General features: G+C 33.1%; 4 protein-coding genes across 5 annotated transcripts; 2 read left to right on the top strand and 2 right to left on the bottom strand.

The window, feature by feature from the left end:
• The first annotated feature begins 6,553 nt into the window (after nt 1-6,553).
• Nucleotides 6,554-10,028, top strand: LOC101214014 (protein FAM133). Its single transcript, XM_011660313.2, has 5 exons — nt 6,554-6,671; nt 6,759-6,819; nt 8,511-8,687; nt 8,935-9,190; nt 9,327-10,028. Exons 3-5 carry the CDS (start codon nt 8,519-8,521, stop codon nt 9,628-9,630), a joined length of 729 nt encoding a protein of 242 aa, XP_011658615.1. The 5' UTR covers nt 6,554-6,671; nt 6,759-6,819; nt 8,511-8,518; the 3' UTR covers nt 9,631-10,028.
• A 634-nt stretch (nt 10,029-10,662) lies between these two features.
• LOC101213770 (GPI mannosyltransferase 1) lies at nt 10,663-13,370 on the bottom strand. Its single transcript, XM_004144821.3, has 4 exons — nt 13,023-13,370; nt 12,761-12,943; nt 11,495-12,042; nt 10,663-11,345 (listed from the first exon to the last, which is right to left on the bottom strand). The coding sequence occupies exons 1-4, from the start codon at nt 13,291-13,293 to the stop codon at nt 11,025-11,027; spliced, it is 1,323 nt and encodes a 440-aa protein (XP_004144869.1). The 5' UTR covers nt 13,294-13,370; the 3' UTR covers nt 10,663-11,024.
• A 2,310-nt stretch (nt 13,371-15,680) lies between these two features.
• On the bottom strand, nt 15,681-18,216 carry LOC101213533 (heterodimeric geranylgeranyl pyrophosphate synthase small subunit, chloroplastic). Its single transcript, XM_004144820.3, has 2 exons — nt 17,771-18,216; nt 15,681-16,710 (listed from the first exon to the last, which is right to left on the bottom strand). The coding sequence occupies exons 1-2, from the start codon at nt 18,107-18,109 to the stop codon at nt 16,042-16,044; spliced, it is 1,008 nt and encodes a 335-aa protein (XP_004144868.1). The 5' UTR covers nt 18,110-18,216; the 3' UTR covers nt 15,681-16,041.
• Nucleotides 18,217-20,061: 1,845 nt separating this feature from the next.
• LOC101213291 (F-box/LRR-repeat protein 10) lies at nt 20,062-23,899 on the top strand. 2 transcript variants are annotated; one of them, XM_004144819.3, is made up of 4 exons: nt 20,062-20,375; nt 20,624-20,829; nt 20,973-21,066; nt 22,173-23,899. In XM_004144819.3, the coding sequence occupies exons 1-4, from the start codon at nt 20,202-20,204 to the stop codon at nt 23,610-23,612; spliced, it is 1,914 nt and encodes a 637-aa protein (XP_004144867.1). In that variant the 5' UTR covers nt 20,062-20,201; the 3' UTR covers nt 23,613-23,899. The 2 variants fall into 2 exon arrangements, with proteins under 2 accessions (XP_004144867.1, XP_031744861.1); XM_031889001.1 differs by lacking the exon at nt 20,973-21,066 and having other exon boundaries at nt 20,068-20,375.
• The last annotated feature ends 230 nt before the right edge of the window (nt 23,900-24,129 follow it).

Below are 24,129 nucleotides of genomic sequence, written 5' to 3'. Positions count from 1 at the left end.
AGCAGTTTTGGTGGTTGACCGAGTGTCAGGGATTGCTAGGGAAGATGGGCGAAGATTTTCGGTTGAAGGAGGCTTGTGTGCGTTTGGACTTTGGGTGCGGCCAAGGAAGCCTAGGGCAAACCATACGCGCAAAGGGGCAACGTGAGGCACTGGACGCATGGCCAAGGAAGGCGCATGCAACAAGCTCCTTACCATGTTAGCATGCAGCAAGGCCTGCCCAGCCCATGCGCGTGTGTGCCAGCCTTTGTCGTCCACTCTTGTGCACCAACCCATGTCAATTGATGGTTTTGGACATTTTATAGTGGTTTTAGGAAATTTAAGTGAAATTTTGATATTTTTATGATAAAAGAAAATTAAATGGAATTATTTTCCATTATTTCAGGTCAAGAGAAGATCTGGAAAGTTTACAAATCGAGGTTTTAAGCTACCATATGTGAATGACAAAACGATTTCCATATAAACTTTCTGAATAAGTTTTACATGCTATTATTTAATAGGGGAATAGGGGTTGAACCCGAATAACCCGGACTACCTAACTCATATTATAAGGGTTAGGTTGGGTTAGATTAATGAGTTAGGTTTAAAAAATGTCATTTTTTCAGGTTGGGTTGGATCTCGGGTTTGAGGGTTGAGAAATTCGGTCCAACCCAACCCAACCCGAATTAATAATATATATATATATATATATATATATATATAATATTATTTAATAAAAAAACAATTAGATTTCTTATTCTTTTAGGTTTAGATTGGGCTCCATTTTGAACTTTATTATTCATTTATTATTAAAAATGAACTTCATGAACATTTATGGGTAATTTTTGGATTGATGTATTTTAAGAACTTTAAATTTATTTGTGTTTGTAATTTTGAATTTATTTGTGTTTGTAATTTTGAATTTATTTGTGTTTGTAATTTTGAATTTATGAATGCTTAGCTTGAATTTATTGTATGAAAATTTAAATTATGTATATTTGAAATTTAAATGTAACAAACCTATACAATCTGATTTAAATGTAACTAGAAACGAAAGGAGAAAAAAAAACTTATACAACCCGACAACCCAACCCAACTCAACCCGTAAAATATGGGTTGGGTTGGGTTGGAAACTAAATTCGGGTTATTCCGAAAATATGGGTTGAGTTGAAAATGTCCTCCAACCCAACTTGATTTCACCTCTATTATTTAAGAATGTTTTGGAATGATTATTGAACTATATTAATTATGATACATTGACTTACAAGCATGATTATGAAAAGTATTGAATTGTGTTATTTAGAAAGTGTTCCAAAACATGAGTTTAGAAACGTTTGAAAAAGCATATACCTACTAACAAGTTACTGATGAGATTTGCAAGCTATGGTTAATTAATATGCTTTGAGTTTATGGAATTGCTATTGTTTTGGAAGGATGTTTGAAGAACATGAATTTAATTAGGAAGGTTTTAAGCAAGAAAACCTTGTTTGTTCTATACATCGAGTTCTCGACGATTAATGTGCACAAAGTTCCAGGGATATAAGGTTATGTTGACCACTTAGCTGCTACCACCAAGTTCAGGGCAGAATAGTATGATCATCACTCTACTATCTTGATCGAGTTTATGCATGATATAATCATGACCAAGTTTTCAGACACGGTGGGTATAGAGCTAGTTACTATTGCGTGACCAAGTTTTTAGGGTATATAACTAACAAAAACAAAGAAACAAAGATTTGTTTTAGAAAGCAAAAGAGCTTCTAAAAGATAGAAATTAGAGATATTTCCAAAGGTGGAAAGAATTTTAAAAGATTATATTCTTATGATATGTTTATTGAATGATTTGAGAAAAAAATGAAGTTATTTCAAAAGGTATGTTTTATTAAAATTGTTGCTCATTGACTTTGTAGCTCACCCTTTCCAAATATTTTTCCACTTTTCATGTAGAGATCGTGATCCAAGAGCTTGATCGTTGTCTCCAATCTTCTATGTAAAGTTGTTAATAGTTTTGATGTTGTTGGTCACTACTTTGGTTTACTTTTGTGTTGTACATAAGTTAGGGTTAAGTTCATGGTTTTACAACCAGCAAAGACTATTTTTTATGGTAGATAGATAGAAACTACCCAGATCATGATTATCACGTTGTTGAGGTCTATGTTCCATTTGCATCTTCGTTTCAACAATTTGTTGAATGTATTTAAGGTAAACTTTTTTCGTCCTCCAATCAATAATGTGTCTTGTTTGACAATTTACTAGGATGGTTGCAACAATTCGAAACTCATTTGTCACCGTTTACTGAAATCATTAATTAAGTTGGGTTGTTGACTCTGTATCAGCTAGTGTTGCTGGAAGTATATGTATTTGAATTGTGAACTACCTAGTAGTAGAGAATTAATGATTCGTGAATTAAATAGCAAATACAAGATATTTTTTGTATTCACATTTTTCATTTTTTTAAGGGTAAAGTTTTCTTAAATTCTTTAAAATTTATGTATGCTTAAACTTTCACTTTTGTTAATATACTAATTTTTTCCTTCTATCTTCTGTATTGAAACTTATTTTTCTATTTCAACAAATATAATTTATTTATTTATATTAGAATTGTAAACCAATTTACAATTGGTTTAATTTTTAGATGAATAAGAATTTTTTTTGTTAAATGACTAGCTATTTGTGTCTCTTTTTTAAACGTAGAGTAAAAGCATATTTTTTCCAAATATAAAAAAATTTACGTTATTGAATCCCTAATTTTAAAAGATGGAAAATATTATCTTATAAATTTAAAGATTATTTCTTAAGATTTGTTGCAATTTTTTTAATTTGAGATTCTTCTTAATCAAATGGTAATTTATTATCTATTTATTAATATTATTTATATCATAAAATTATTATTTATTTATTAATAATTTATTTTTTTATTTAATTGATGTAGTTGGAATTTGAAATTTGTTGTTTTTTTTTTTTTTTTGGATATTTTCTTAATCAAATCGTAATTATAGTTTTTTTGTTATGGTATTTTTTGTTTTCTAATAATTTGATTTTGTTATTAAAATTATTTTTTTGGCATTTTAAATTTTTTTGTAGGTACGTTGATATCTCTTAGAGGAGAAATTCGATAGATACTATCACAACCAAGTTGTGAATGATTGTTTACAGCATCAAGGTAAACTTTTTATGTTATCCAATCTATCATCTTTGCATGTCACGATTGACAAGAATTGGGGGCTGGTATTATTAACCATCAATTTACTTAGGTTGCAGGAACAATCTCTGTTTTGTGAAAGAAGAAGAAGAAGCAAAGCAAACTTTGTTTCTACATAAATCAAAGTTGAAGACGTTTCTTTTCAGTTGAGAAGATTTTGTATGAACATTCGCTGCTTTTTCGAGGGTGAGGGCTTCTGATGCTTTTTGTCAATTGAGATGAAGAAGACGAACGAAGAAGGTTTTGAAATTGGCTTTAATGGAAATGAAGAAGACGAACAAGGAGAAATTGGGGATGATTTGAAGTTTTAATTACTTTGATTGTTTCATAGGGTAAAATTAGGTAGAGCCTAATTTAATTATGGAGTATTTTGGGTTTTGGAATAATTGTATTTGGGATGTGGTTTTTGTTAGTAGAGACATTTAAGAAATTGTTGTTGTAGTCTTTTTTTTTTCATTTTTTAGGACTTTTCTATGTTAACAATTTAAATTAATTTTTGTTATTTATCTAAAGTAGACCTATAAATTTTCTATTTTATGCCTATATTTTTTTATTTTTTTAGGGTAATTACAATAGATAGAATTTTATAAATAATAATTAAGTATATAGGAGCATTTAAAAAAATTGCAAATATAGGAAAGTCTATCTAGACTTCTATCGGTAGTAGACTCATATGGCCTATCAATGAGTTCAAGGGAAAGCAAAACTATTCATTCTTGGATCGAAGATTGAACCCGAATCCAACTAATTGATGTCCTCATTAATATCATAAGTCAATCTTTCTTCTTTCTAATATATGGGCGAGATTTCCTTGGTGAAGAAGTGTAACCGCTTTCCCGATGAGTTAAGAGAAGGAGAAGGAGCTGAGGAGGATGGATGAGGAAGAAATTCCCCTATCGCCCCATGATCGGCATGTCAAGCTCAAACATCTCAATCAAATTTAGGCTTGCTATAAGTCGATTTTTGACCCCGAAGATCTACTACTCAAGGGCCATGGAAAGAGTAGGGTTGTCAAGCCATGTGGATTCACACCTATCCAACTACCAATACTTAAACGAGGAGATCAATATCTACTATAAAGGAAAGAGAGAAAGAGGATAGAGAAAGGCGCACGAGGGCCTGTCATTATTCTTTGAACCTTCTAGGCCTATTAATAATATATCAATATTTACAACATGATGTATTTACAATATTTTTTAGGGCTCTCAAGAAAAATAGCAAATTATGAGTTTTACTTTGAGAAAATAGCAAAAATAATTTTAAATTGTTAAAATAGCAAAACATAAAAATTAGAAAAATAAATAAATGAAACAATCTCTCAAATGCTCTTATCCAATATGTAAATTATAATTGTTTACCTAGACCTTAAATAGTCTGTAATTGAAATAACACATATGCTACATAAAAATTTCCCACCAAAAACATAAAAATTAGAAAAGTTGTCATTAATGGAAAACTCCACCTCATTTTTTTCCTTAGACTTCAGTCGCTTACGTTATTCTTTCATTCAAAACCCTAAGGAAAGTTTGAAAACCATTTGAAACCATCAATTCATCAAAGAATTCAAAATGGGACCATTGTTGATATTATAATAAAGATGAAATAATGGAATTATACCATAGAATTCAAAACTTATACACATCTTAGCAAGATACGCATTGGTGAGTTCGTTCACTCAAATCGATGAGTTCTTCAAGTTCCTCGTACATTTGAGATTCATTTGAGCTATTCTCTTCTCTTGTTTGCAAGAAAAAATTTCTCTCTCTCATTGTGATTGTCTCTGATCGGCTGCCCCCTCTTACAATCTTCTTCTTTTCATGTCTCTAATAAAATCTAAAAGAAGAATATTCAAATAATTGCAAAAATGTGATTGAAGTATAATTAAATTCTAAAATTTAAATTCAAATTGTTATTAAAAATATATTAAAATTTAAACTTAAACTTTTATTTAAAATATATATTATATATTATTTAATAAGTTGTTTAAATATAACAAATTTCAAAATATTGTATATAATAAAATATAATAAATTGTTTAAAATATAACAAATTCAAATTCAAATGAGCGATTGTCATTATTTTAGGATTAGATTGAGGAACGGTTGAAAATCATTTATCAATTTTTTAGGAAAAATATTTATTAAACATAAGTTTTATGAATTAAATAAATAAATATTGATTAATTTGATTTAAATACTAAAAATTTGAAACTTTGTTATGAATTATAGGCATATATTCCTAAAATATTGGAGAAATCTTGTCAATCCCAAAAATATCATAAATTAGTTAATATTTTTCAAAATAAGTTGTAGTTTGCAAATACATTGTATCTGTGACTATACGATATTTGGTCTCATTATTTGTATCATGCAAATACACCGTATATATAACGTATTATCCTACATAAATTGGTACAAATACATATTATACTTCTTGATTTAGGTGCAAGGATGATTGGAAATTAAACGTCACACATAAAATAAAACGCCTAATTAAAATAAATATGCATATTAACGTAATTAAAAAACACAATGTGAAAAAATAATTATTCGATACAAGAGTACAATAAATTATTTTTTTAATAAAAATCAACCAAAACAAGTGTATAATCATAATTAGCACGATTGTAGAGATGATAGAACTTTATTGTTAAAATATTATTAACTATATGTACAATGTATTGTCTGATAATTTTTTTTAAATAACTTGAAATATAAATAATAGATGTAATATTTAAAATCAAAATATTATAAAATATAATGACTCGATTGAAATTTTCATAACAATTTTTTTTATTAACCATAAATATTGTCTATTATCTAATACTTTTTTTTAAATAAATTGAAATGTAAATGACAGGAAAATATTGAATTCATTATTTTAGGAAAATATTATGAAATCTAACCATAAACAACGGTTAAAAATATTTTAGCAATTTTTAGAATAAATCTTTATTAAACATGAATTAAATAAATAAATGTTAATTAATTTGATTTAAATACTAAAAAATCTAAAAATTTGTTACGAATTATAGACCTATATTTAGAAGATATTGTTAATATTTTTCAAAACTAATGATAATTTACAAATACATTATATCTAAAAACACTTATTATTTTACCTAAAAGATATAAACACCTAAAAAGTTTTAAAATTTTGCAACACACTAATTTTGTCAAAATTCTTAACATTTTTTATGTTGGCTATGTTTTAGTATACCAAATTTTTTGGTTATCACTATTTTTTTAAATATCCTTATATACTTAATTATTTTAAATATAATTGTTAAGTGAATCTTCCTAAACTGAAATTGGGTGAATTTGGGGTCCTTAGTTGTTAAAGTTGGAAGTGAAGAGAACAAAAGAACTGGGCCTTCATTTAAAGGGTTGGTTTTGTGGGAATTGACAGCCTTTGTTTAGATTCTCTCTTTTTCTCTCCGGCCACTGCCGCTCGCCTTCGTCAACCCTCTCTGATCGGCTTCCGATCGTCACCGGCAAGTCTCCTTCTCTCTCCCTCCCTTTGCGCTTTCTTTCCTTGTTTCTTTTGGCTTACATTTTTTCTTTCCTTCTCTTTTTCTCAGTCTCGTCCGCCGTTGTTCCATTGTCGCTTCACTGCCGCTGCCTTTCGACGGTGATTAAAAGGTAAAGTGGGTTTTGGGGTTAGTGTTCGTTGGTTCGGTTTTTGGTCATTTGATTTCTTTTAGTACAAGTTTGATTCCGATTCAAGTTACCCTTAACCCATGGAGTTTAGATCTGCAATCCCTAACCTATTTGAACACGACAAGTAAATGCTGAAAATTGTACAATAACCCTTGAAATTTTCCTTATGTTAGGTTCGTATTGTTTGGATGAGGTTTGCAGACTGTTTCAGATTAAAAGATAGCTTGGATAAGCCCTTTTAAGCCTTTTTAGTGTAATTTCCAGTCCGAACTCGGGTCTTAGATGCTGATATTAATTCAGTGTATGGATTAGGAGTTGTTTTAGGCGGTTGTAAGTCAAAGATGAATTGATTCGTGGGTGGAAATTTATCGAGGTAAGTTAACAGGTGTCAATTCAAGTTTCGGATTAACTTTGGTTAAGTTTCTTATGGATGAAATTCGATTCAGGGTCATCAAGGATTTCTAAGTTGTGCTTGGAAGTTGTTGGAATTCCTTACGGTTTAAGTGACCTTATAAGGGCAAGGTTGGGTGTATAGTGCACATTTATGTGAAGACTTGAGTTAGTCATGAACCATGAAAGTCATATTTTAAATATCATGAATTTGTATTCATTGATTTACGAGCGCAGTGAATGGAATTTCTTTTCCATAAATGATTAAGCCATGAATTGTAAATGTTACAGTTTATGAAAGTCATGAATTTTATGTTATATATGCATGTATGTAAAGATTGATGTGATTGTGGATGGATGGCTCTATTATGTTGCACTCAGCCTTTCCTAAATCTTCATTTCAAGAATGTACTAGACGATCTATTAACTAGAGTTGCCATGTTCTGCACTTAGTCATGTCTTTAAAATTATTTCAATGCTTATATTAAAATTCAGACCTGGCCCTTCTATTTTCACATTCGAACAATTTTTTTTCTTATTTCAACAAGGATCCCAATGCATAACTGATATGCATTTTTTTCTTTTTGGTTATTTGTGGCCAAGGTGTGTTTTTCATTATTTTATTTTTTAAGTACAGTTGAACTTATTCTTGAGGTTTTGTTATACAAGTTCATGCATGTGATGATGACCTTAGATAGAGGTCTTGGAAAGTCAGGTCGTTACATTAAATTAAATATTTGTATGCCATGTCTGATTTTTATGTATTTGCAGTCTTCAGATGACACCTTGTTAGGATTCCTTCCCTCAAACTCAGTAAAATCCCCCAAAAAATAGAAAAACAGAGACATTTGTCTGCTATGATTCTATTGATGATAAATTCCAGATGAATTCACAAAATATCCACAGAATACACTAAAGGACAGCACAGTAAAACAAGAAAGGAAAGACAAAAATAAATGCCAAGGTTATTCTCCAGCTCCTTCGAGAAGGCTAGAGTCTTCTCCTCAAAAGCCTCAGCAGCCTTTACCCAAAACATGACCTGATTTGCTAATCCCCAAAACATTCCTTATATACCTCATCAAGGGTGGGTCCCCTAAGAACCTCCCCGCCCTTGGTCTTTTGTGTAATTCCCATCATACCCTTCCCTGACTTCTTTCTTTTGTAGGTGTAAATGATTGGAGGTTTAACTCACCCACCTGAATTGTGGAATTTATCTTTTCTTTTGTTTTGATATTTGGTCATCTGTATGGTGGAGATTTACATTTTGTAATGAAAATGTTCAGGTGACTTAATGGACCTCGAGACAGAAAATAGAATAGCTGCAATTCTAATGAGAGAGGCGGCAGAATTGCGTCGCCAGGCTGAGAAAGATGGTGTGGAGGCCTATCTGCGGCATCCTAAAGTCAGGGGTCGTCCAAATTCTCGTTTTCTTACTGCGACTGTTCTGGGTGTTCAACAAGGTTATTTCTCAGTTTATGTTTTCAAGTGTTTATTTATCTGTAACATGATCTTATGTTTGGTGATATGAACCCTAAAAACCCTCTTGCCATTTTATTGGTTTTCTTCGATGTTTGAAAATTGAAAGTAAACAACTGACCTTTTATGTACTTTCTATTTTTGAATTTGGGGACTGGATTCTATTTGAATAGTTACCTTTTTGTTGCGTCAAGTTGATATATATATATATATATATATTTTTTATTATAGCAAATAAAGCTGTGGAAGTGAATGAAATGTGGAGAGTTCGTCAAAAGGAGCTTGAACTGGATAACAGGCTTAGAGGCAACTCAAGAGATCGGAACAGCACCTCTAGGAGGCGAGAGAGTTTCAGACCGTCCAACGTTTCCAGCGACGACATTCCCAGTAGTTCAAGCCCATCTAGTAAAAGAATTTCCGAGGATTGTGACTTAAGGGAGGATCAAGGCTTAAAAGATGAAGAACTTGAGGAATTTTTACACTCAAGGTATCTGTGTGTGTACTAGGAAATACATGATCTAATGTACTTTGGTTGGATATTTCATTAATTGATTGGGGTAATGTTAACAATTACTCTAGAAAGCTTTCAGTGGCTTGACATCAGTTTTTCCATTTTATTGCAGGACTAAGCGTGGCAGAGGTGCAATTGGTTCACGAATGGATGAAACTGGTCCATACCTTGCCCCTTGCAACGAGTCAGATTCGAGTTGGCCAACCTGCTCTAATTTTACTGATAGAAGTGTTGCTCATGGACCAGAGAAGCCTAATTCTCTAAAACCAGACAGCTCTTCCGAAGAGGAAACAGACAATGACAGATCGAAACGATCAAAAAGTTCACACAAGCAGCATAGAAAGGACCATAAGTCGAAACGCAAGTCTGAGAAAAAGAGGAGGAAAGAATCAAAGAAAAGCAAACGCCACAAATGAGAGCCACCACAATTGTTCATTGCAGCGCAATACTCTGCTCCTAAATGTACCTCATACTAGACTTGGGCTGTGTACATCATAACTATAGATTACCAAACGTATAAGATTAGGGAACTCTACTGGGCTTGATTTCTCTTCTGCATTTGTTTTATTGGTTACAATGCTCGATGAAGATGGTCAGAATTTTGCACAAGTTTATGCTGTATTGAAGTTGCATCTGTGGATTATGTCTCTGTATATAAACTATAGGACAAGCTCATAGATGAGTCATAGCTCAATAGCTTTCTCTCTTATTGAAATTTAACTAAAAGAGTGTTCTTATTACTATAAGAATAATTGGAGCAGGAATGTGTATCTCAAACCTTTCCGAGTGAATTCCTGGGATAAATTGAATGATAGATATTATCAAAGTTTCTCTTTAGAATGTTAGGATAATTGTAGACACGAATCGAGTTGATAGGTTTGTTGATTAATGCACATCAACCGCTGCATTTTTCTGTTCATTGAATGCACTTATTTTTTAGATAAACTTGTTATATGCTGAAAATTGCAATTTTTTTCAGTGTACATATATATAATTTAGGTAGTTTATGCCTTTTGATTACAAAACTTAGATTTAATTTTGGATAGCTCCAAAGTCTATAACGAGACTGTAGATTAATAGAGGGCAGTCATATTGTGAAAGAAAGTAATTTAATTGGCATTCATGCTTTGTAAGTGGTAATATAATGCGTAGTTTTTAAAGATTGTAAACATAGCTCTTGTTTAAGGTGAAACACTAAACATGTTCAAATTACAAGAATTTGATTGTTTTTAATTGGAAAATTAAATAATGTAGGAAAATATTTTCGTATATTAAAAAAAGGATTGGAAAATTGTCAAAATTAGGTAAGCACTTTATAGCAAAATAAGTGTTACAAATTTGTCATCTAGTAGTTTTTTACTATGGAGTGGAGACTAGTCGAGGAGGAAGAAAAAGTTTTCACGTTTGAGTGACTTACTTTTTGAAGTAACGGAACTTGTTATTCTTAGTTCACTTTCAAACGAAATGGTGAATTCAGATTCATCATAATCTTCTTTTGAAGCAACAACTTGGACCTCTTCCCTTTTAGGTTGAGTTTGTGCCTCTGGTCTCGAAACTTTGCTCCCCTTCTCAGTGATCAATGTGGAACTCACATCGAAGGAAAGAAATCCATTCGTCAACTAAGTGAGAAATGTCATTTTAAAAAAGAACCCTCGAAGGAAAGGGAGGAACAAAAAAAGAAGAAAAGAAAATCTCCTCCAAAGTACACCTTTGAAAATGCGGTTCAAAGCTACCCCGAAATTAACAACAAAGAAGAGAGCTGTTAACACTTAAATAATTAGAGCTAATCACAAAATACATATACAATGCATCACTTGCATTTCTTGGATTTCTTCGCATTGTCAACTGCCGTTTCGGGTAGCACGAAAAGTGTAGAGGGCTTGTGTTGGTGGATGATTAAGCTCAAAGCGGTTGTGTTTGCCGCCAAGAACAAGATGCTTGCTATCCATAGTTGAATCAGCACATTCTTTCCTTTGAACTCCAACAAATAACCCCACATCAGCCAATGAAGCTGTGCTCCCGTCCAGATTGATACTGATAAAACGCCTTTCCATTTGAGCTTCATCTTACTCCAAGGAAGAATCAAAGGTAGAAGACAGAAGAACCAAACAAAATATTGTGCTGTGATTACCTGTTGATCAAATATGAAGAGTTTCTTAAAAATTCATACTCATCAAGACAATTGAGTATTGATCAGGGGGAAAAAAACACATTTTGACAGGAGTCTTAAACTCTATCTGTAACATATGATAAGATCAAAAGATGGATTTCGAAATGAACCTTGTTGAATGCCACAAATGCAACTGTCTGTGCAAACCAGCAGAATGGAAGATCTTGAGCAAATGATAAAACGAGAACAAGCTGCACTACTAACTGAGGCAGAAATGAGATGAGCTTCTCCACAACCGAGAACTCGTGTTCATGGTGAAGATAGATGTGATAGAAATATATTGAGAAATTGTGCCTTGGGTCAGTGCGTGTAAGATGATAGAGTAACGCCTCGTGCAGGAATTCCCAACCATATAGATAATAAAACACTACAGTGCAGAAGATGAAAATCGAACCAGAAATTAGGCCAAAAATGATTCTCTCCTTAGTCATTATGGATCTTAATAGAAACAATGGATTAAAGATATGAGCCAATCTCGATGGTAAGTTGCTCTGAGGAGCCGTTTCATCACCCTTGCTCCATTTTTGAAGAGCGGGATTCAGACCAGATTTGAATACATTCTGGTTCAGAATCAGAAGAATAGGAAGGGCATAGATGATCGGGTAGATTCTGAAATGGACGACAAGTCCATACCAAAATGCAGCTTGTAGCAACTGGCCTGTTATAGGGAAAGAGAGTTATACTAAAATTACAAGTAGGTAATCTACCAATTAAGTACTAAATGGCAAATGATATAAAGAAAGTGGAGAATGATTCTTATTATTGATTCTGTCAAAAAAAAAAGATGAATGCCCTTTGAATGAAAGCATCCACCTATAAAGCTAAAGTTACCAAAGAGTAAATTCTTCTAGGCAATAAACAAAGATGATCTTCAAGAACTAAAGAAAATAAAAGAATCCAACGGATACAAGATTTCCTACATCAGCAAAGTTTTTTTTTTTTTCTGATTTTATTTCAACAATGTCATGACCCTCTAGGTCATTAGTCTATGTTTTGTCCAAACCAACTGCTCAGATTGGCACTAAATGGCGAAGGTATTGTTTATGCTGTGAAGTTACATTACATTTCCATGGGATATTAACGACAGCAAATTACTTTGGAAAAACTAGCGTTAACTGTCAAGTTAACTCCATATAAATTAAACAAAACCTGCAACTTATCAATCAACAAAAGATTAAACTTTAGAAATATGAATATAGTGAAATGTGAAGCATGCAAAATCCAGCTACATCTAATGAATTATCTCCCAATATCAATGCAAACAAGTTAAATTCACACCACCTATTCTTCCAATCTACAAATTTGCATAATTACTTTTAACTTCACCGAAATGACACAGTTCCGATCGTAAATTGAGAGAGAAAAGAAACTTACACCGTTCATCAGGCACAAAAGGATCTTAAGAACCATTGCACAAACAAGAGGCTCGCAGTTTCCTCTGGTGCCAATGGTAAACGTAAACGGATTAAAAAGCCAAACCATAACAGAACCGATGCACAAATTTTCTGGAACCCCACGTTTCTTCAAAATAGTACGTATAAAGTACCCGACGAGCAAATCTAGACAGAACCAAGACAATTGATTAAGATACCAACAGAAAACTATAATTCAACGAATCAAATAAAAAGGTGAAGGTACCTGCTGCTGAGAATAGAAATTTTCCCCAACAGCGATGGAAGATAGTGTTCGGAATGAGCAAAAACGCGAGCAATGGTGAATATCTGTAAGTGGATCTCAAGTAGGGGGACTTTCCGGACGCCATTAGAGAAGCAGCGTCTGAGAATACGATGTAATCGACATCAGTGTATCTGACCTCCATGTTCGCATCCTGCCACTCGCCGTAGAGTATAAGTACAAACCTGAAGATGGCTGAGAGAATCAGCAAAGAGCCGAAGCTAAAGGACGCCATGGCTGTGCTGAATCAGAAATGGCTGTCGAAACGCGGGACGAGGAGACAAATGGGGGAGACGAACGAGGGATTGGGCTTCTGAAGAAATTGAAGCCCATGGACGATGAAGGTTGGGCCTGATATTGTGTCAAATGATCCCTTTACCAAACTATATTTCATTTCATCATGCTTAGTTGCATAAATGAAAGGAAAATAAAACGCTCACAATAATAGCATATATAGCACATACATAAATTGTTTTCATATATACCACCGAAATAGTAAAAGACTAAATTATCCACGTCAAACCACTGGTTTAACCATTTTTTTTTTAATTTCATTAAAATTTATCAACTATAGCATCTATAATGAATAGTGATATGTGTTATTACTTATAACTTTCAATTTTGAGAAATTGTTATTTAAACGCTTTTTGATTTTTTCACATTGAAAGCTATCACTAATAGCAAAAATTCGTAAATATTGTTGATCGTCGTTAATAACTGGTACCAGTGATAACTTGTCACCATTACAAGCATTGTTTTTTTTTTCAATTTTCTTAAATTGAAGGCTATAATTTATATCAATTGATAGCTGTTATATGCTACTATCATCAAACTATCATCAATAGATGCTATAAATGATAGCTTTTAATTTGAGAAATATATTATTAGTTGATAACGGCTATCAGCGATAACTTTTATCAATGATAGTCACTGTTGACTTTTAATTTGATAAATATAGTATCATGCTACAGCTAGTTGCTATAGTTTATAACTGTTATCAAGGTAATGTTACTATAAAGTGATATTGTGGTTGTTTGTTTTTAGCATAAATGATAAAGAAAATAAATCATATTAGCATGTTATGGGTGATATGGCTTTGAATCACTAATAACATATTATCTATATGATAGCTTCTATCACTAATATATAAATGAAATTGATATAGTTGCAACTTTTCTTGAAATAAATTATTGATTTTAGGTTATGCTATCAACATTTATATCATATAGAAATTTGAAGTTCAAGTTATCAATGATAAATTCATGAAAAACACATTGGCATATTAGGCATGTTATCATTAATAGAAGTTATCATTGATAGCATAAGAGGAATGAAATTAAAGTGTATAATCCGTATTTTTTAAAAATTTACTATATGATTGGTAAAAATTGTTATTTTTGCAAATATTGTTCCCTTAAGCTTAGATTATATTTATTTTCTAATTTGTGCTATTTTGTGTAATTTTTCTGAACTTTTTCCTCATGTATCGAGAGACAAATATTTCATGTGGAGCAATGAATTAACTTTAGACACGTATTAGATATGGATACTTTCAAATACCTATACGTAATTTGGCTTATTTGTTTTTATGTTGATGTACCTGACATACAATTTTACTTATTTGTTTTTAGGTCGACTATCTAACACTCAATTTGACATATCTACTTACATGCAAACCTCTATCTAAAGAGAAAAAAAAAAAAAATAATAAGCAATTCATATAATATTTTGCAACTTAAAACTAAACAACCGTCTTAAAATCAAAAAATAAATAAATAACAAAATCTTAGAATTATCTAATCATCATCATCTCATTTGAGTCCCTACAAAGTCCGATAAAATATAACTCTCTTGAATATCTTCAACCTTTTAACGAAAAAGTTCAACCTTTTAATGAAAAAAATTCTTATTTTATTCTAAACTTCATGGATCAATTTGTATCTCTTTTCTATAACATTTTATTGATTATTGTACTTGTTAGCATCTTTATATTAAATTTACTTATATCCTAAAATTTTTCTAAAAAAAAAATGTGTTTAGTAACTTAGGATTCTTCATCTAACTTAGTTTTCTTAATCTATACTATGCTATCATATTTGTATTCGTGTCCCCTAACCTATAATATTTTATTGTTCTATAATAGAGATTTCGTGTCTCCTAACCTATAATATTTTATTATTCCATAATAGAGATTTCGGGTTCCCTAACCTATAATATTTTATTGTTCCATAATAGAGATTCCGTGCCCCCTAACCTATAATATTTTATTGTTCCATAAGGATTCTCCTCATTTGTACTCCATAAATTCCTAGAAAATATCAATTGATGTCCTAAAACTTGACCATTCTTTCGAATTAAAACTCTATTCAATTTAAAATAACCCAAAAAATTATTTACACTCATTTAAGATTTTCTAACAATTTATTCATGAAAACTTAGGATTTAGACTAATACAAAGGGTAACTTTCACAAAATATTGTTTCTTTGCACTTGCAAACAAATTTTTTTAAATTTAAACCACGTGAAAGGAAGGTAAAAAAAAAAATAATTACCCTTTTCCATGCTCCTTAGTAACAAATACTCCCTTTGAACTAATAACTTTGAGATAATTGAAGACAATGGTGCTAAAAACCCCTTACCCCTCAAAGTGTTAATTCTTTGTATTCAGATTTATCTGTTTAAAACATTTTCAATTTTTGTGGAACAGAATTTCAGAAACTATGTATACTTTCCTTTCGCGTTTTGAAAAATATCAACGTGTTGATGAAAACTTTTATCCGTAACTCGATCATCTAGAACTTTTCTCCAGCTCTTTGGTCAAGACTGATATCATCAACATGGTCCTATCCTGCTCGTGCTGCCTTAATATTTTCCAAGGGGAAATGGTTAACAACTAGTAAAATCAAGACCTGCTAGTTTATATATTAAGAGATTTCTAAACTCTCCCATTTCCAGAATCAAGGGGATTCCACCATCCTTCTCATCAACTTGAAGTTTCAAAACTGAAGCTCCTATCAGCAGCATAGTCCACAAAGCTGTACAAAGGCATCACTTGGTCTCCGTACTTCTCAAATCCTTCCAATTCATTTTTAGCTTTGGCCCTCAGCTCCTCCGCCACTTCCTTAGCTTTCTCGATCCCATATACTTCAACGTAGCTCTTGCCTTTACTCCTTTTACTCTCATCTGTATAATCGAGTTTTTTCGATTGTTCTTCCAAAATATCATCAACTACCTGATACAACACCCCGACTGCTCTTCCGTACCTTCTTAATCTCTGTATCTCATGGTCTTCTGCTCCAGCTAGAAGTCCTCCACACACTGCAGAGCACTGGGCCATTTCACCAAATTTCTTTTCTTGGACAAATTCAACGGAGTTGGGGCCTCCCTCAAGGTCAAGAAACTGTCCAGCTGCCATGCCTCTGGAACCAACGGCTCGGGCAATCTCAGCAACCACACGGAGCAGGCGGGACTCAGGCACAAGATCAAAGGGTGTATGTGAGACAATATGTTGGAAGCCAAGGGGGAAAAGTGCATCACCTGCAAGGATAGCCATGTCAACACCATAAACTGTATGGTTTGAAGGTTGGCCACGCCGTGAGGGGTCATCATCCATACAAGGAAGGTCATCATGGATCAACGAAGCTTCATGAACCTGTCAAAAGACCCATGATCAAGTCGTCATACTAAATTGAAACATGTTGATAAGATATATTGAAAATAATCTAGTGACTCGCAATGGCTTGTTACATAGGAACAAATTGTCACATTGACTTTCATATCACAAAGAACTAATAAGGTCTCTCAATCCCTAAATGTTAAAACCGAAGGGTAAATAAAATTGAAGAGTTTTACTTCTACTTTTGAACGTTAGATCCCCAGATTGCATTTCACCATAACTAAGTTTTCCATTTGGAGAGAGATACCATAACTTGGATCTGGATACCAGTTCTAGACATTAATGGACTTGTAAAAACTGGTAAAAAAAAAAAAAAAAAAAGATAAAGAGAGACAAAATGTAAAATGAAACTGATGTGCTCGGTGTAAGAACTAGATGAGGATGTCTATTTACAAAATACTCAAACTCAGGTGAAGAGAAGTACACACAAGTAGTACAGATATCAGATAAAAACTGTTGAAGTATCGATACAAATGATTTAACTAGATCAAATAAAAACCACAGCTAGAAAAAGAGCATAGAACACAAGAACTATTCAACACTACATTTTCTATCAAACTCACTACCCTAAACAGCCCTTTTAATGGTTCTCTCACATTTATCCATCCAACCCTCATCAAAAGTTAAGCCAAGCAGCCAGTGCAGTTACATTCTACCAATCCTCACATGATAATAGAAATCAACTCACAAGTTGAAACGAATTGAATCACTGACTCTGAGAACCAGAATTTATAGTGTAAGAGATTGTGTGAAGTGAATGAATTGCCCCCTGCTCATCCCTCGGGTTTGTCCTACCCTACCTAATTACAATGTATAGTTAAGGATTGAAATTGAACAGCCAGCAGCCTTGTTTAAGTAACTATGACAAAAAAATTGCAAGCATAACACAGACAACCAGGGAATTATAATCAAAAGTGAGTAGTCGAATTATTGAGCAAATTAAATTCCAACTAGATTTACATCCCAAGAAACAACAGAACACGAGAATTCAATCAACTCTCAAAGCAGAAACGTGAAATTAGATAAGAGAAAGAACCATTTCGAGGGCACAGGCGGTAGGAAAAGCGGCGAGGCGATCGACGCCGAAAAGCTCGCAGGCGGCGACACACATAACGGGAGGAGCTCGCTTGGCCCCTTGAGCCAAGACGGAGTAACGCATAGCCTCGTAGATCTGGTCTGGGTACTGAAGTGGAACAGCTTCATCCAGCTTCTGGTTGATCTCGAGAATCAGCTGTTTCCAGTAGGTTTTTAGGTCAAAGTGAATGGATTGGGGTTGAGAAGAAAGAGCGGGGGAGGAAGAGGAAGAACATCGAATTGGGGTCTTTCTTTGAAAAGAGGTAGTAAGAGAGGATGCGGCCATGAGAGAAAACGCCATTAGTTCTGAGTTCTCTCTCACACTAAAATCTATGGAAGTGGAGAGGAATGAGAAGGATAAACACGTGGAGATGGAAGAGAAGGTAGTTGCGGGGGATCAGCAATTGCCATGGATAAGCCAAAGAATTAAACAAACATGTAAAGATTAAATTTAGATGATTAGTTTATCACTTATTTTACTTGCACCGGACCTCACCAAGCTCCACGTCCTATTTTATGTACCATTAATTTTACCCATCATTTTTTTATTACACAACCAAATAAAATTAACAAATTTTAACTCAACAAACTGCAACATAATATACAAACACACCAAAAATATAGTTTTAAAGAAGATTTTTAATTGGTTTAGGAAAAGGATTTGTTTTTTAAAACACTCACAAATTTATAATTAGAAGTATTTAGAATATTTTTTTTTAAAAAAATCCTAATTAGGCTTAATATAAAAGTTATATAAGCAAAACAAACATAAATAAAGAAATAGCATCCTCAATTAATCAAACATAAAATAGCACGTTAAAATTTTAATAAAAAAATATTGAATACCAATTTTCGACTTCTAAATATTCTCAAATTTTCTAAATTATGTTGTTGGAAATTTTATAGAACACGTGTTTGAAAACAGTTGTTCCTATAAGAAAGATAATTAATATTTATTTAAGATTCAAAATAAGTAAATTTGAAGCCACTAAAAGTAAGGTTAAAAAGTGTTAGAGACTAATAGAAAAACATTGTTAAGAAGTTGAATAAAATTTAAAAAAATAAATCAATACACAATAGTATAGAAGGATATTAAAAAATGGATAAAAATATATTAGAATTGATCTTGTACTTTTAAAAAATGAGCTACCTTTCTTAAGATTGGACAAAATCAAAATTTTAAATATTTCTAGAATTCGTCATTTGAATATTTTTAAAAGAAACTAAATTTAAAATATTAACAAATTTAAACCACTATTACCAATAATACATTAAACGGACCACAGCCCAAATACAAATATTTAAATAAAGTATATATCCATAATATAAATATAAACATGTAAAATAAACAATAATCTATAAAGAAAATGAATTTACTAAAAAAGAAAGAAAGAAGAAGTAAGAATTAATAATAAGTAAAAAAAAAAAAAAGTAGATCTAAACAACAAGAAGTTAATCAATATGCATAAATAAATAAATAAAAGAGAACTACCAACCTCCAAACATCCAACTTTCATCTACCGTTTTTCTCAATAGTTTTAAAAAAAACCTCTACCATTTTTTGAGGATCCTAATTAGCCAAACTTCAAGTAACCATTTTCTTTTGTTTGGTGATTCAATTCAATACAAACCTCTACCACTTACGGTAACATTTTGTGTACTGTTTTTTTTTTTTTTTTTGTAATAGTTGTCGACCAACATCTGACAACTAATTTTCGTAGCTAACTTTCTACAACTGTTTTTCGATGATCATTATTGGCTAATTTTTAATAATCATTTTCGACGACCACTGTTGAGTCCACCTCCACAATCATTGCCCTCGACATCCACTCAACTTTTTTTATTATTGCCATTAACGAAACCTCTGGTAAAATTTTTCTAACGTATCGACATTTTGCCTAGTACCTACAATATACAAAATTTTAAACCAATATAAAAATTATAAACATGATTTTCCAATTTTTAGAATGAAAATAAATGTTTGTGTGTTAGAGAGTGTCATCTTCGTTTCCCTACGTCATTCGAGTTCAAGGGTCATTTGAGTTTCACTTCTATAGTCTACCCTAAATAAGTTATACTTATATATATTCAGTTTAATGTCTTAAATCAAAACGACCGCATAAGAAACGGTTTCAATTTAACACAAACTGAATTGAACTACACGTCTTCAATTCAATTTTCAACACTTCAAAAAAAATGAATGAGATTTTGTTATATTTATAAAAATATATTTGGGTTTTGTTATATTTGAATAAAGAAAAAAGGGATGGGAGGTTGTGTTTGGATGAGGATGCAAAGATGGTCGTCGTGAACAGTACATTCCCGAAAAACCAGATCCATCTTCCTTCGAATCAAAGTTGAAGGAGCTTGAATTCAAACTGTACACACAAAATATGGCGGACGGAGATGGCAGCGTCGAAAGCCTCGATCTCCTGCCTTCTGCTGTCCTTGCTACAATCATGACTAACCTCGATTTGCCTTCCATCTGCTCCCTTGCCTCCACATGCAGGACCTTCCATTCTTGTGCTTCTCAAATTCTCAACTTTCTCCCCACTTTTCATCTCCTTGTAAGTCTTCTTCTCCTTCAATTTCCCCCCTACTTCCCCTTGATTTCTACTTTTCAAAATGGGAATTTTAGTTACTTCCTCTTTACATCAAACACAGAGAAATTCTTTTTCTTTTGCGTTATGCTTATTCTAATTCCGAAATTGTTTCTCTTTCAGAAATTACTCTTTAATTTTTATAGAAAAGAAGAAATTCAAATTTGGCTGTTCTATAGTTTATTTATTTTTCTCGTTTGATGTTTGTCGTCAAGGAAATTTCTCCAACGGTGGAATTTCTGAGGCCTCTACTGCCTCCAAATCCTTTCCTGAGAAGCCTAAAGGTAGACTGTGGTCAGCTTGATGATTCAGCTATCCGGCTTTTGCTGAAGCCTTCCTTGCACGAACTCTGTCTCCATAATTGCGCTGATTTCAGTGGGAAATTGCTTTCTGAGATCGGAGGGTGCTGCAAGGATCTAAGGTATTTTTGTCTTGATTCCTAAAAGCTAAGCTAAAAACTTTTTTTTTTTCATTAGTTACCCATCAAGTCAAATTGCTATATGAGATTTCTTGCAAGTTTCAATGGTGCTGTTTTTGGGTTTTTGGGTCAATATTTCCCTCCAGGTCCCTCTATTTGAGTTCAGTTGCTGAAAAAAGAGGTCGGGCAATTCATATTGCGGATCTAGAAGAGTTACTAAGTGGTTGCACACAGTTGGAAGTAAGACTCAGTAGCATATCTGTTGTTAATATCTAAATGAAATGTCTTAGTAATTAATATAGGACAATCTAAGTGTTGGCAATAATCAAGAAGATGAAACTCCTTAATATGGTCAGAATTACAGCGTTCCTTCGCTTTGTTTCCTACACAAAATCTCATTCGCTATTTTAAGCCGATTATTGATAGTCTTAGAAGAATTGTAACATAGCACAAGTGCAGTATTCGTGGGGCTTTTTGTTGTTCTATATTCGTGTGGCTAATTTATTATCTAGTTGATGAGACAACTGGTGTTCCAGCTCTAAAGGCAGAAAGCCAGGCCCATTCCCCAAAAGATCTCTTTTCATTTTCCAAATATTTTAGAGAGTAGTTTTAATGTAAGTGGATTCAAGTAGCTTGGCATGGAATTAAATCCAATTCGACTCACTGCTTGTAACTTGCATAGAACTTGCCCAAATCTTCCTAGCAAATTGAGCCAAGGATGAAGACCGGATCCAAGTTTGCTTGAGCTACCTCGTGGTGCATACACCGTTGAAGTGTTCAGGCTAAGAACTTTCTGGATGATTTTTCCGAATTCTGTCATTAACATTCATATTGTCTAGGGGTAGCTGCAATAGATTTAACTTTCGGAGTTATTTTTGTTTTTCAAATATACTTGGCCCAAATGTTTCAAGTATTTGTGCCCAATCATTTAGATGGAGCAAAAATTGTTCTTGTACGTTATAAGGCTTTGAATAAAGGTTTATAGGTTGATGACAATTCTTGTCAATCTAGTTTAAGAACAGTACGCTTCTTGGTTAATTGTTTTAACTACTAAGGTATTCAGATCATGTAAGGATGACAAATGTTATGCAAATGGTTTTGTTTGAGCTAAACTTTTTTGTCTCTCTAAGCAAAGATTATACAACTCTGAAAACACCTGAACTAGTATAATTTGAGAAAAAATTGCTGTGATATTATTGATAACCTTCAAATTCTGTTTTACACGGGATAGTTAGTTTATTCAAGCCTAACTACTGTCTACAGATTATTATTCTTGCTTTTGAGTCTAATTTTCTTTCGTTTCTCATGAATGTGTTTTATGCTTAATGTGTTTTCTGCATTAACAGGCATTAACCTTGATGTTTGATGTCTCGTTTTTCCTTCGTCAAAATTTTGCTCGAGTCTGGGCTATGGCTTCAGAAAAACTAACGTCTCTGGAGATTGGCTGTATCTATTCTGTTACGGTCACCGAACTGCTCAGCCAAAATTTGGGTGTTGGTAATTCTATGAATCGGATTGTCCCATCCATGTGGCCTAACATTGAAAAGTTGTGCCTTTCGGTGGACTACATAACTGATGCTATGGTTGGTGCAATATCAAAAGGTTTAATCTCCTTGACTCATTTGGAACTACAAGATGCTCCCATCATTGAACCAAGATTTTCTTTTGACCTAACCAACGTTGGCCTTCAACAAATCAATCAGCTATCAAAATTGAGGCATCTCTCTTTGGTCCGAAGTCAGGAATTTCTTGTTTCTTATTTTAGAAGAGTAAACGATCTTGGAATCCTCTTAATGGTTGACGGATGTGCTGACTTGGAGAGCATCTGTCTCGGGGGCTTTTGTCGCGTTACTGACACAGGGTTCCGGACAATTCTGCATACATTCTCTAATTTAAATAAGCTTAGGGTGTTCCATGGAATCCAATTAACCCATCTAGTTTTCCATGACATCTCTGCTACTTCCCTTTCCTTGAAACATGTCAGCTTAAGATGGTGCAGTCTCCTAACAAACGATGCCGTTAAAAACTTATCGTTGAACAAGGATCTAAGTTATCTTGACTTGAGAGATTGCAGAAGCCTTCGGGATGAAGCACTTCGAGCTATCGGAACTATTCCAAAACTGAAGACATTGCTTTTGGACGGGTCCGATATTAGTGATGCAGGATTGTCTCACTTAAGACCCTTGATCATGAGCTCACTAGTCTCCTTGTCTGTTCGGTGTTGCAAGAAGCTTACAGATAAATCCATCACTGTCCTGTTTGATGGCTTATCTAAAATAGAATTACATGTATTAGATCTATCCAACCTTCCTTACCTGTCTGATGCTGCAATCTTACAACTAACCAGAAGCAAGTTTGCGATATCCGAACTCCGACTGCGTCAATGTCCACTCATTGGTGATGTCTCAGTCATGGCATTAGCCTCAATGCAGGTCAATGAAGACCAACGACACGGGAGTAGCTTGCGACTGTTGGATTTGTACAATTGTGGTGGCCTTACACAGCTCTCGTTCAAGTGGTTGAAGAACCCATACTTTCCAAGGATGAGATGGTTGGGTGTGACAGGAAGTCTACATCGCGATTTGGTAGATGCTTTAGCTAGAAGTAGACCGTTCTTGCATGTAGCATGTCATGGTGAGGAGTTGGGTGCCGACCATTGGGATAGCTCAGACAGTTTCTATATGCACCACTATGATGAGGTGGATGAATTTGAACAATGGCTCTTTGATGGTGAGGACGATGACGATATAGCAGATGATGAAAATGATGCAGAGCTAATCATATGATTCCATGAAAATACTTGGATTTCTATGTATCATATTGTATGTATGCTCCTTTAAGGTATTGTACGTAAAGTAATTCCATCCCTTCAGCATTAACACTGTTTAAGGCATTATATGTAAAGCAATTCCATCCATTTCTCTTTTTCCAAAATTTAATTTATAACTACATTCATCCTCGTGTTTGTCTTGGATTTGTTATCGGGCACTCTAATTGATCCTAAAAAAGTTGCATCTGTATTAAATACAATCTGTATTTATTTGTATTTATGTTATTTACAATTTTGTTTTTAGGATTTTCTATATAAACTTTTAACTTTAGATGCAGTTTGAATCTATGATATGATATTCTTTCTCTTTTGTTTCTTGACTTAGTTGACATACTATTAACAAATTACTTAAATGTATGTTGATTCTCTGTTGTTGTTTACACTTTAAATTATTCTCTGTTATGTCAATGACTTGTTTTTATTTACATTTGACATATTTTTTAGAGTGGAAGTGTTAATACAAAACTTCTGCC

Source organism: Cucumis sativus, chromosome 7 (genome assembly GCF_000004075.3).
Source record: "Cucumis sativus cultivar 9930 chromosome 7, Cucumber_9930_V3, whole genome shotgun sequence".
NCBI classification, from domain to species: Eukaryota; Viridiplantae; Streptophyta; class Magnoliopsida; order Cucurbitales; family Cucurbitaceae; genus Cucumis; species Cucumis sativus.
Note: the sequence above shows the minus strand (reverse complement) of the source record. Positions and strands in the feature narration are given on the sequence as shown.